The sequence below is a fragment of the Pristiophorus japonicus genome, unplaced genomic scaffold (assembly GCF_044704955.1).
Source record: "Pristiophorus japonicus isolate sPriJap1 unplaced genomic scaffold, sPriJap1.hap1 HAP1_SCAFFOLD_357, whole genome shotgun sequence".
In the NCBI taxonomy this organism is placed as follows: domain Eukaryota; kingdom Metazoa; phylum Chordata; class Chondrichthyes; family Pristiophoridae; genus Pristiophorus; species Pristiophorus japonicus.
This window is the reverse complement of record NW_027253402.1, coordinates 1-13,849: the sequence shown is the minus strand read 5'-3', so window position 1 is coordinate 13,849 and position 13,849 is coordinate 1. Positions and strand designations below refer to the sequence as shown.

The window sequence follows — 13,849 nt, the reverse complement described above, 5'->3', positions numbered from 1 at the left end:
TCGACTTACCTTTCTGGTCACTAGTTCCCGATCGATTGGTCTCGACCTACCTGTATGGTCACTAGTTCCCTATCGATTAGTCTCGACTGACCTGTTTGGTCACTAGTTCCCGATCGACTGGTCTCGACTGACCTGTATGGTCACTAGTTCCCGATCGACTGGTCTCGACTGACCTGTATGGTCACTAGTTCCCGATCGACTGGTCTCGACTGACCTGTATGGTCACTAGATCCCGATCGACTGGTCTCGACTGACCTGTATGGTCACTAGTTCCCTATCGACTGGCCTCGACTGACCTGTATGGTCACTAGATCCCGACGACTGGTCTCGACTGACCTGTATGGTCACTAGTTCCCGATCGACTGGTCTCGACTGATCTGTATGGTCACTAGTTCCCGATCGATTGGTCTCGACTGACCTGTATGGTCACTAGATCCCGACGACTGGTCTCGACTGACCTGTATGGTCACTAGTTCCCGATTTGCTGGTCTGGACTGATCTGTATGGTCATTAGTTCCCGATCGACTGGCCTTGACTGACTGGTCTGGTCACTAGTTCCCTATTGACTGGCCTCGACTGACCTGTATGGTCACTAGTTCCCTATTGACTGGCCTCGACTGACCGGTCTGGTCACTAGTTCCCGATCGACTGGTCGCAACTGACCTGTAGGGTCACTAGTTCCCTATCAACTGGTCTCGACTGACCTGTATGGTCACTAGTTCCTGATCGATTGGTCTCGACTTACCTGTATGGGCACTAGTTCCCGATCGACTGGTCTCGACTGACCTGTATGGTCATTAGTTCCCGATCGACTGGCCTTGACTGACTGGTCTGGTCACTAGTTCCCTATTGACTGGCCTCGACTGACCTGTATGGTCACTCGTTCCCTATTGACTGGCCTCGACTGACCTGTATGGTCACTAGTTCCCGATCGACTGGTCTCGACTGACCTGTATGGTCACTAGTTCCCGATCGACTGGTCTCGACTGACCTGTATGGTCACTAGTTCGCGATCGACCTGTATGGTCACTAGTTCCCTATCGACTGGTCTCGACAGACCTGTATGGTCACTAGTTCCCTATCGACTGGCCTCGACTGACCTGTATGGTCACTAGTTCCCGATCGACTGGTCTCGACTGACCTGTATGGCCATTAGTTCCCGCTCGACTGGTCTCGACTGACCTGCATGGCCATTAGTTCCCGATCGACTGGTCTCGACTGACCTGTATGGTCACTAGTTCCCTATCGACTGACCTCGACTGACCTGTATGGTCACTAGTTCCTGATCGATTGGTCTCGACTGACCTGTATGGTCACTTGTTCCCGTTCGACTGGTCTCGACTGACCTGTATGGTCATTAGTTCCTGATCGACTGGTCTCGACTTACCTGTCTGGTCACTAGTTCCCAATCGATTGGTCTCGACCTACCTGTATGGTCACTAGTTCCCTATCGATTGGTCTCGACTGACCTGTATGGTCACTAGTTCCCGATCGACTGGTCTCGACTGACATGTATGGTCACTAGTTCCCGATCGACTGGTCTCGACTGACCTGTATGGTCACTAGTTCCCGATCGACTGGTCTCGACTGACCTGCATGGTCACTAGATCCCGATCGACTGGTCTCGACTGACCTGTATGGTCACTAGTTCCCTATCGACTGGTCTCGACTGACCTGTATGGTCACTAGATCCCGACGACTGGTCTCGACCTACCTGTATGGTCACTAGTTCCCTATCGATTGGTCTCGACTGACCTGTATGGTGACTAGTTCCCGATCGACTGGTCTCGACTGACCTGTATGGTCACTAGTTCCCGATCGACTGGTCTCGACTGACCTGTATGGTCACTAGTTCCCGATCGACTGGTCTCGACTGACCTGTATGGTCACTAGGTCCCGATCGACTGGTCTCGACTGACCTGTATGGTCACTAGTTCCCTATTGACTGGCCTCGACTGATCTGTATGGTCACTAGTTCCCGATCGACTGGTCTCGACTGACCTGTATGGTCACTAGTTCCCGATCGACTGGTCTCGACTGACCTGTATGGTCACTAGTTGCCGATCGAGTGGTCTCGACTGACCTGTATGGTCACTAGTTCCCGATCGACTGGTCTCGACTGACCTGTATGGTCACTAGTTCCCGATCGACTGGTCTCGACTGACCTGTATGGTCACTAGTTCCCTATCGACTGGTCTCGACAGACCTGTATGGTCACTAGTTCCCTATCGACTGGCCTCGACTGACCTGTTATGGTGGTCTCGACTGACCTGTGTGGTCTTTAGTTCCCGATCGACTGGTCTCGACTGACCTGTATGGTCACTAGTTCCTGATCGACTGGTCTCGACTGACCGGTCGGGTCACTAGTTCCTGATCAATTGGTCTCGACTGACCTGTATGGTCACTAGTTCCTGATTGATTGGTCTCGACTGACCTGTATGGTCACTAGTTCCCGATCGACTGGTCTCGACTTACCTGTCTGGTCACTAGTTCCCGATCGATTGGTCTCGACCTACCTGTATGGTCACTAGTTCCCTATCGATTAGTCTCGACTGACCTGTTTGGTCACTAGTTCCCGATCGACTGGTCTCGACTGACCTGTATGGTCACTAGTTCCCGATCGACTGGTCTCGACTGACCTGTATGGTCACTAGTTCCCGATCGACTGGTCTCGACTGACCTGTATGGTCACTAGATCCCGATCGACTGGTCTCGACTGACCTGTATGGTCACTAGTTCCCTATCGACTGGCCTCGACTGACCTGTATGGTCACTAGATCCCGACGACTGGTCTCGACTGACCTGTATGGTCACTAGTTCCCGATCGACTGGTCTCGACTGATCTGTATAGTCACTAGTTCCCGATCGATTGGTCTCGACTGACCTGTATGGTCACTAGATCCCGACGACTGGTCTCGACTGACCTGTATGGTCACTAGTTCCCGATTTGCTGGTCTCGACTGATCTGTATGGTCACTAGTTCCCGATCGATTGGTCTTGACTGACCTGTATGGTCACTAGTTCCCTATTGATTGGTCTCGACTGACCTGTATGGTCACCAGATCCCGATCGACTGGTCTCGACTGACCTGTCTGGTCACTAGTTCCCTATCGACTGGTCTCGACTGACCTGTATGGTCACTAGTTCCCGATCGACTGGCCTCGACTGACCTGTCTGGTCACTAGTTCCCGATCGACTGGTCTCGACTGATCTGTATGGTCACTAGTTACCTATCGAGTGGCCTCGACTAACCTGTCTGGTCACTAGTTCCCCATCGATTGGTCTCGACTGACCTGTATGGTCACTAGTTCCCTATCGACTGGCCTCGACTGACCTGTATGGTCACTCGTTCCCTATCGACTGACCTCGACTGACCTGTATGGTCACTAGTTCCCTATCGACTGGTCTCGGCTGACCTGTATGGTCACTAGTTCCTGATCGATTGGTCTCGACTGACCTGTATGGTCACTAGTTCCCGTTCGACTGGTCTCGACTGACCTGTATGGTCATTAGTTCCCGATCGACTGGTCTCGACTTACCTGTCTGGTCACTAGTTCCCGATCGATTAGTCTCGACCTACCTCTATGGTCACTAGTTCCCTATCGATTGGTCTCGACTGACCTGTATGGTCACTAGTTCCCGATCGACTGGTCTCGACTGACCTGCATGGTCACGAGTTCCCGATCGACTGGTCTCGACTGACCTGTATGGTCACTAGTTCCCGATCGACTGGTCTCGACTGACCTGTATGGTCACTAGGTCCCGATCGACTGGTCTCGACTGACCTGTATGGTCACTAGTTCCCTATTGACTGGCCTCGACTGATCTGTATGGTCACTAGTTCCCGATCGACTGGTCTCGACTGACCTGTATGGTCACTAGTTCCCGATCGACTGGTCTCGACTGACCTGTATGGTCACTAGGTCCCGATCGACTGGTCTCGACTGACCTGTATGGTCACTAGTTCCCTATTGACTGGCCTCGACTGATCTGTATGGTCACTAGTTGCCGATCGAGTGGTCTCGACTGACCTGTATGGTCACTAGTTCCCGATCGACTGGTCTCGACTGACCTGTATGGTCACTAGTTCCCGATCGACTGGCCTCGACTGACCTGTATGGTCACTAGTTCCCTATCGACTTGTCTCGACAGACCTGTATGGTCACTAGTTCCCTATCGACTGGCCTCGACTGACCTGTTATGGTGGTCTCGACTGACCTGTGTGGTCTTTAGTTCCCGATCGACTGGTCTCGACTGACCTGCATGGTCACTAGATCCCGATCGACTGGTCTCGACTGACCTGTATGGTCACTAGTTCCCGATCGACTGACCTCGACTGACCTGTATGGTCACCAGATCCCGATCGACTGGTCTCGACTTACCTGTCTGGTCACTAGTTCCCGATCGATTGGTCTCGACCTACCTGTATGGTCACTAGATCCCGATCGACTGGTCTCGACTGACCTGTATGGTCACTAGTTCCCTATTGACTGGCCTCGACTGACCTGTATGGTCACTAGTTCCCTATCGACTGGTCTCGACTTACCTGTCTGGTCACTAGTTCCCGATCGATTGGTCTCGACCTACCTGTATGGTCACTAATTCCCTATCGATTGGTCTCGACTGACCTGTATGGTCACTACTTCCCGATCGACTGGTCTCGACTGACCTGTATGGTCACTAGTTCCCGATCGACTGGTCTCGACTGACCTGTATGGTCACTAGATCCCGATCGACTGGTCTCGACTGACCTGTATTGGTCACTAGTTCCCTATCGACTGGCCTCGACTGACCTGTATGGTCACTAGTTCCCTATCGACTGGTCTCGACTGACCTGTATGGTCACTAGATCCCGACGACTGGTCTCGACTGACCTGTATGGGCACTAGTTCCCGATCGAATGGTCTCGACTGATCTGTATGGTCACTAGTTCCCGATCGATTGGTCTCGACTGACCTGTATGGTCACTAGATCCCGACGACTGGTCTCGACTGACCTGTATGGTCACCAGTTCACGATCGACTGGTCTCGACTGATCTGTATGGTCACTAGTTCCCGATCGATTGGTCTCGACTGACCTGTATGGTCACTAGTTCCCGATTGATTGGTCTCGACTGACCTGTATGGTCACCAGATCCCGATCGACATGGTCTCGACTGACCTGTATGGTCACTAGTTCCCGATCGACTGGTGTCGACTGACCTGTGTGGTCACTAGTTCCCTATCGACTGGCCTCGACTGACCTGTTATGGTGGTCTCGACTGACCTGTGTGGTCTTTAGTTCCCGATCGACTGGTCTCGACTGACCTGTTTGGTCACTAGTTCCTGATCGACTGGTCTCGACTGACCGGTCTGGTCACTAGTTCCTGATCGATTGGTCTCGACTGACCTGTATGGTCACTAGTTCCCGATCGACTGGTCTCGACTGACCTGTATGGTCATTAGTTCCCGATCGACTGGTCTCGACTTACCTGTCTGGTCACTAGTTCCCGATCGATTGGTCTCGACCTACCTGTATGGTCACTAGTTCCCGATCGATTAGTCTCGACTGACCTGTATGGTCACTTGTTCCCGATCGACTGGTCTCGACTGACCTGTATGGTCACTCGATCCCGATCGTCTGGTCTCGACTGACCTGTATGGTCACTAGTTCCCTATCGACTGGCCTCGACTGACCTGTATGGTCACTAGTTCCCGATCGACTGGTCTCGACTGACCTGACTGGTCTCGACTGACCTGTATGGTCACTAGATCCCGACGACTGGTCTCGACTGACCTGTATGGTCACTAGTTCCCGATCGACTGGTCTCGACTGACCTGTATGGCCACTAGTTCCCGATCGACTGGTCTCGACCTACCTGTATGGTCACTAGTTCCCGATCGACTGGTCTCGACTGACCTGTATGGTCACTAGTTCCCGATCGACTGGTCTCGACTGACCTGTATGGTCACTAGTTCCCGATCGACTGGTCTCGACTGACCTGTATGGTCACTAGATCCCGATCGACTGGTCTCGACTGACCTGTATGGTCACTAGATCCCGACGACTGGTCTCGACTGACCTGTATGGTCACTAGTTCCCGATCGACTGGTCTCGACTGATCTGTATGGTCACTAGTTCCCGATCGATTAGTCTCGACCTACCTCTATGGTCACTAGTTCCCTATCGATTGGTCTCGACTGACCTGTATGGTCACTAGTTCCCGATCGACTGGTCTCGACTGACCTGTATGGTCACGAGTTCCCGATCGAATGGTCTCGACTGACCTGTATGGTCACTAGATCCCGATCGACTGGTCTCGACTGACCTGTATGGTCACTAGTTCCCTATTGACTGGCCTCGACTGACCTGTATGGTCTATAGTTCCCGATCGACTGGTCTCGACTGACCTGTATGGTCACTAGTTCCCGATCGACTGGTCTCGACAGACCTGTATGGTCACTAGTTCCCTATCGACTGGCCTCGACTGACCTGTATGGTCACTAGTTCCCGATCGACTGGTCTCGACTGACCTGTATGGCCATTAGTTCCCGATCGACTGGTCTCGACTGACCTGTTTGGTCACTAGTTCCCGATCGACTGGCCTCGACTGACCTGTATGGTCACTAGTTCCCTATCGACTGGTCTCGACTGACCTGTATGGTCACTAGTTCCTGATCGATTGGTCTCGACTGACCTGTATGGTCACTAGTTCCCTATTGATTGGTCTCGACTGACCTGTATGGTCACCAGATCCCGATCGACTGGTCTCGACTTACCTGTCTGGTCACTAGTTCCCGATCGATTGGTCTCGACCTACCTGTATGGTCACTAGATCCCGATCGACTGGTCTCGACTGACCTGTATGGTCACTAGTTCCCTATTGACTGGCCTCGACTGACCTGTGTGGTCACTAGTTCCCTATCGACTGGTCTCGACTTACCTGTCTGGTCACTAGTTCCCGATCGATTGGTCTCGACCTACCTGTATGGTCACTAATTCCCTGTCGATTGGTCTCGACTGACCTGTATGGTCACTAGTTCCCGATCGACTGGTCTCGACTGACCTGTATGGTCACTAGTTCCCGATCGACTGGTCTCGACTGACCTGTATTGGTCACTCGTTCCCTATCGACTGGCCTCGACTGACCTGTATGGTCACTAGTTCCCTATCGACTGGTCTCGACTGACCTGTATGGTCACTAGATCCCGACGACTGGTCTCGACTGACCTGTATGGGCACTAGTTCCCGATCGAATGGTCTCGACTGATCTGTATGGTCACTAGTTCCCGATCGATTGGTCTCGACTGACCTGTATGGTCACTAGATCCCGACGACTGGTCTCGACTGACCTGTATGGTCACCAGTTCCCGATCGACTGGTCTCGACTGATCTGTATGGTCACTAGTTCCCGATCGATTGGTCTCGACTGACCTGTATGGTCACTAGTTCCCTATTGATTGGTCTCGACTGACCTGTATGGTCACCACATCCCGATCGACTGGTCTCGACTGACCTGTATGGTCACTAGTTCCCGATCGACTGGCCTCGACTGACCTGTATGGTGGTCTCGACTGACCTGTGTGGTCTTTAGTTCCCGATCCACTGGTCTCGACTGACCTGTATGGTCACTAGTTCCTGATCGACTGGTCTCGACTGACCGGTCTGGTCACTAGTTCCTGATCGATTGGTCTCGACTGACCTGTATGGTCACTAGTTCCCGATCGACTGGCCTCGACTGACCTGTATGGTCACTAGTTCCCTATCGACTGGTCTCGACTGACCTGTATGGTCACTAGTTCCTGATTGATTGGTCTCGACTGACCTGTATGGTCACTAGTTCCCGTTCGACTGGTCTCGACTGACCTGTATGGTCATTAGTTCCCGATCGACTGGTCTCGACTTACCTGTCTGGTCACGAGTTCCCGATCGATTGGTCTCGACCTACCTGTCTGGTCACTAGTTCCCGACGACTGGTCTCGACTGACCTGTATGGGCACTAGTTCCCGATCGAATGGTCTCGACTGACCTGTATGGTCACTAGTTCCCTATTGACTGGCCTCGACTGACCTGTATGGTCACTAGTTCCCTATCGACTGGTCTCGACTTACCTGTCTGGTCACTAGTTCCCGATCGATTGGTCTCGACCTACCTGTATGGTCACTAATTCCCTATCGATTGGTCTCGACTGACCTGTATGGTCACTAGTTCCCGATCGACTGGTCTCGACTGACCTGTATGGTCACTAGTTCCCGATCGACTGGTCTCGACTGACCTGTATTGGTCACTAGTTCCCTATCGACTGGCCTCGACTGACCTGTATGGTCACTAGTTCCCTATCGACTGGTCTCGACTGACCTGTATGGTCACTAGATCCCGACGACTGGTCTCGACTGACCTGTATGGGCACTAGTTCCCGATCGAATGGTCTCGACTGATCTGTATGGTCACTAGTTCCCGATCGATTGGTCTCGACTGACCTGTATGGTCACTAGATCCCGACGACTGGTCTCGACTGACCTGTATGGTCACCAGTTCCCGATCGACTGGTCTCGACTGATCTGTATGGTCACTAGTTCTCGATCGATTGGTCTCGACTGACCTGTATGGTCACTAGTTCCCTATTGATTGGTCTCGACTGACCTGTATGGTCACCACATCCCGATCGACTGGTCTCGACTGACCTGTATGGTCACTAGTTCCCGATCGACTGGTGTCGACTGACCTGTATGGTCACTAGTTCCCTATCGACTGGCCTCGACTGACCTGTTATGGTGGTCTCGACTGACCTGTGTGGTCTTTAGTTCCCGATCGACTGGCCTCGACTGACCTGTATGGTCACTAGTTCCCTATCGACTGGTCTCGACTGACCTGTATGGTCACTAGTTCCTGATTGATTGGTCTCGACTGACCTGTATGGTCACTAGTTCCCGTTCGACTGGTCTCGACTGACCTGTATGGTCACTAGTTCCCGATCGACTGGTCTCGACTGACTGTATGGTCACTAGATCCCGATCGTCTGGTCTCGACTGACCTGTATGGTCACTAGTTCCCTATCGACTGGTCTCGACTGACCTGTATGGCCATTAGTTCCCGATCGACTGGTCTCGACTGATCTGTATGGTCACTCGTTCCCTATCGACTGACCTGTATGGTCACTCGTTCCCGATCGACTGGTCTCGACTGACCTGTGTGGTCTTTAGTTCCCGATCGACTGGTCTCGACTGACCTGTGTGGTCTTTAGTTCCCGATCGACTGGTCTCGACTGACCTGTATGGTCACTAGTTCCTAATCGACTGGTCTCGACTGACCATTCTGGTCACTAGTTCCCGATCGACTGGTCTCGACTGACCGGTCTGGTCACTAATTCCCGATCGACTGGTCTCGACTGAACGGTCTGGTCACTAGTTCCTGATCGATTGGTCTCGACTGACCTGAATGGTCACTAGTTCCCTATCGACTGGCCTCGACTGACCTGTATGGTCACTAGATCCCAATCGACTGGTCTCGACTTACCTGTCTGGTCACTAGTTCCCGATCGATTGGTCTCGACTGACCTGTATGGTCACTAGTTCCCTATCGACTGGTCTTGACTGACCTGTATGGTCACTAGTTCCCTGTTGATTGGTCTCGACTGACCTGTATGGTCACTAGTTCCCTATTGACTGGTCTCGACTGACCTGTATGGTCACTAGTTCCCTATTGACTGGCCTTGTCTGACCTGTTTGGTCACTAGTTCCCGATCGACTGCTCTCGACTGACCTGTATGGTCACCAGTTCCCGATCGACTGGTCTGGACTGACCTGTATGGTCACTAGTTCCCGATCAACTGATCTCGACTGACCTGTATGGTCACTAGTTCCCGATCGACTGGTCTCGACTGACCTGTATGGTCACTAGTTCCCGATCGACTGACCTATATGGTCACTCGTTCCCGATCGACTGGTCTCGACTGACCTGTTATGGTGGTCTCGACTGACCTGTGTGGTCTTTAGTTCCCGATCGACTGGTCTCGACTGACCTGTATGGTCACTAGTTCCCGTTCGACTGGTCTCGACTGACCTGTATGGTCATTAGTTCCCGATCGACTGGTCTCGACTTACCTGTCTGGTCACTAGTTCCCGATCGATTGATCTCGACCTACCTGTACGGTCACTAGTTCCCGATCGACTGGTCTCGACTGACCTGTATGGTCACTAGTTCCCGATCGACTGGTCTCGACTGACCTGAATGGTCACTCGTTCCCGATCGACTGGTCTCGACTTACCTGTATGGTCACTCGATCCCGATCGACTGGTCTCGACTGACCTGTATGGTCACTAGTTCCCGATCGACTGGTCTCGACTGACCTGAATGGTCACTCGTTCCCGATCGACTGGTCTCGACTTACCTGTATGGTCACTAGTTCCCTATCGACTGGCCTCGACTGACCTGTATGGTCACTAGTTCCCGATCGACTGGTCTCGACTGACCTGTATGGTGACTAGTTCCCGATCGACTGGTCTCGACTGACCTGTATGGTCACTAGTTCCCGATCGACTGGTCTCGACTGACCTGTATGGTCACTAGTTCCCTATCGACTGGCCTCGACTGACCTGTATGGTCACCAGTTCCCGATCGACTGGTCTCGACTGATGTATGGTCACTAGTTCCCGATCGACTGGTCTCGACTGACCTGTCTGGTCACTAGTTCCCGATCGACTTGCCTCGACTGACCGAAGGGTCACTAGTTCCCGATCGACTGGTCTCGACTGACCTGTATGGCCATTAGTTCCCGATCGACTGGTCTCGACTGACCTGTATGGTCACTCGTTCCCTATCGACTGACCTGTATGGTCACTAGTTCCCGATCGACTGGTCTCGACTGACCTGTGTGGTCTTTAGTTCCCGATCGACTGGTCTCGACTGACCTGTATGGCCATTAGTTCCCGATCGACTGGTCTCGACTGACCTGTATGGTCACTAGTTCCCGATCGACTGGTCTCGACTGACCTGTGTGGTCTTTAGTTCCCGATCGACTGGTCTCGACTGACCTGTATGGTCACTAGTTCCTGATCGACTGGTCTCGACTGACCGGTCTGGTCACTAGTTCCTGATCGATTGGTCTCGACTGACCTGAATGGTCACTAGTTCCCTATCGACTGGCCTCGACTGACCTGCATGGTCACTAGTTCCCTATCGACTGGTCTCGACTGACCTGTATGGTCACTAGTTCCCTATTGACTGGCCTTGTCTGACCTGTTTGGTCACTAGTTCCCGATCGACTGCTCTCGACTGACCTGTATGGTCACCAGTTCCCGATCGACTGGTCTGGACTGACCTGTATGGTCACTAGTTCCCGATCGACTGATCTCGACTGACCTGTATGGTCACTAGTTCCCGATCGACTGGTCTCGACTGACCTGTATGGTCACTAGTTCCCGATCGACTGGTCTCGACTGACCTGTATGGTCACTAGTTCCCGATCGACTGACCTATATGGTCACTCGTTCCCGATCGACTGGTCTCGACTGACCTGTTATGGTGGTCTCGACTGACCTGTGTGGTCTTTAGTTCCCGATCGATTGATCTCGACCTACCTGTACGGTCACTAGTTCCCGATCGACTGGGCTCGACTGACCTGTATGGTCATTAGTTCCCGATCGACTGGTCTCGACTGACCTGAATGGTCACTCGTTCCCGATCGACTGGTCTCGACTTACCTGTATGGTCACTAGATCCCGATCGACTGGTCTCGACTGACCTGTATGGTCACTAGTTCCCGATCGACTGGTCTCGACTGACCTGAATGGTCACTCGTTCCCGATCGACTGGTCTCGACTTACCTGTATGGTCACTAGTTCCCGATCGACTGGTCTCGACTGACCTGTATGGTCACTAGTTCCCTATCGACTGGCCTCGACTGACCTGTATGGTCACTAGTTCCCGATCGACTGGTCTCGACTTACCTGTATGGTCACTAGTTCCCGATCGACTGGTCTCGACTGACCTGTATGGTCACTAGTTCCCGATCGACTGGCCTCGACTGACCTGTATGGTCACTAGTTCCCGATCGACTGGTCTCGACTGACCTGTATGGTGACTAGTTCCCGATCGACTGGTCTCGACTGACCTGTATGGTCACTAGTTCCCTATCAACTGGCCTCGACAGACCTGTATGGTCACTAGTTCCCTGTCGACTGGCCTCGACTGACCTGTATGGTCACCAGTTCCCGATCGACTGGTCTCGACTGATGTATGGTCACTAGTTCCCGATCGACTGGTCTCGACTGACCTGTCTGGTCACTAGTTCCCGATCGACTTGCCTCGACTGGACCTGTATGGTCACTCGTTCCCGATTGACTGGTCTCGAGTAACCTGTATAGTACTAGTTCCCTAGAGACTGACTGGCCTGGTTACCTAATTCCCTGTCGAGTGACTTTGACTGACTGGCGTGATCACTAATTCAGAATGTCAGTATTAATTCCAAGAAAGTTTTAGTGTTATTGAGAGCACATTGAGTCTGGCACGGTGTGTGTGAGCATCATCACAGGCGGTCCCTCGAAGTGAGGATGACTTGCTTCCACGCCATAAAGGGATGAGTTCACAGGTGTTTCAATGAAGGATCTGATATTCCAGGTCCTGAATGGCATCCTGAAGGGTGGAAGATGCCTGTGTGTGGATTTTTTAACATGTGGTGGCCAGCTACCACATGGGCTTGACAGAGCTAGGTCTTGGCCGGTGGAGGTGAGCACTGTGAGCCTCTCGGACACTCCCTCTGATGTACAACACCCTTTTGCCAATGAACTGCCACACTGTCTGATGTGTTTACTGGTCACTTGTCTAGGACCTGCTGGACATGGTATCTGAAAAGACCAAGATGAAGGTGACGATAGAGAATGAGTGGAAGGTTTACGACACCCTGTTCTGTGAGGTGAGTACCCTGTGGGAGTGGGCCAGGGCTGTTGCCGACCTTTCTATCGCCAGCCTTGGTGGGAAGTTACACATACCAACGTACAACCTGCCAACATTGGATTGCAGGTAGCCGGAGCCGGCGCACCGCGGGTTATATTCAACAGCACCACAGGCAGTGAGCAGCTGTGGAAATGGCACTTTGCTCAATGGGGCAGGCTTTGTTTACCCGAGGGCGCACTCTGATTTCACTCTTAGCAACTTGAACTCAGCATTCCCCTGATCAGCCAGCTCTTCCACCACAGGTCGCAGGATATTATACAATCGCACACTGTAAACACGCACCTCATGATGCCACATATCAGTTATCTATTTGCCCTCTCCCCCTCCTCCCTCTCCCCCTCCTCACTCTCTCCCCACTCCTACCTCTCCCCCTCCTCACTCTCCCCCTCCTCACTCTCCCCCTGCTCACTCCTCCCTCACTCTCCCCCTCCTCACTCTCCCCCTCCTCACTCTCCCCCCTGCTCATCTCCCCTCCTCACTCTCCCCCTCCTCACTCTCATCCCCCCCCCTCTCCCCCCCCTCACTCTCCCCCCTCCACTCCCATCCCTCTCCCCCCCCCCACTCTCCCCCCCCACTCTCCCCCCCCCACTCTCCCCCCCCACTCTCCCTCCCCCCCCACTCTCCCCCCCCCACTCTCCCCCCCCCCCACATCTCCCCCCCCCACTCTCCCCACCCACTCTCCCCCCCCACTCTCCCCCCTCAATCTCCCCCCCCCACTCTCCCCCCCCCTCACTCTTCCACCCCCCACCTCTCCCCCCTCACTCCTCCCCCCCTCACTCCCCCCCCACTCTCCCCCCCACTCTCCCCCCCCACTCTCCCCCCCACATCTCCCCCCCCAATCTCCCCCCACTCTTCCCCCCCCAATCTCCCCCCCCCACTCATCCCCCCCCCAATCTCCCCCCCCCACTCTCCCCC

General features: G+C 53.3%; 1 protein-coding gene across 1 annotated transcript in view; it reads left to right on the top strand.

Moving 5' to 3' along the window:
* Nucleotides 1–12,893, top strand: part of LOC139250242 (lysosomal acid phosphatase-like) — a gene marked incomplete at its 3' end in the record, with an annotated part of 88,699 nt that extends 75,806 nt beyond the window's left edge. The window contains exon 6 of the mRNA XM_070872744.1: nt 12,807–12,893. Within this exon, the coding sequence (XP_070728845.1) occupies nt 12,807–12,893 (87 nt within the window). The remainder of the gene's footprint in view (nt 1–12,806) is intronic.
* Nucleotides 12,894–13,849: the final 956 nt, after the last annotated feature.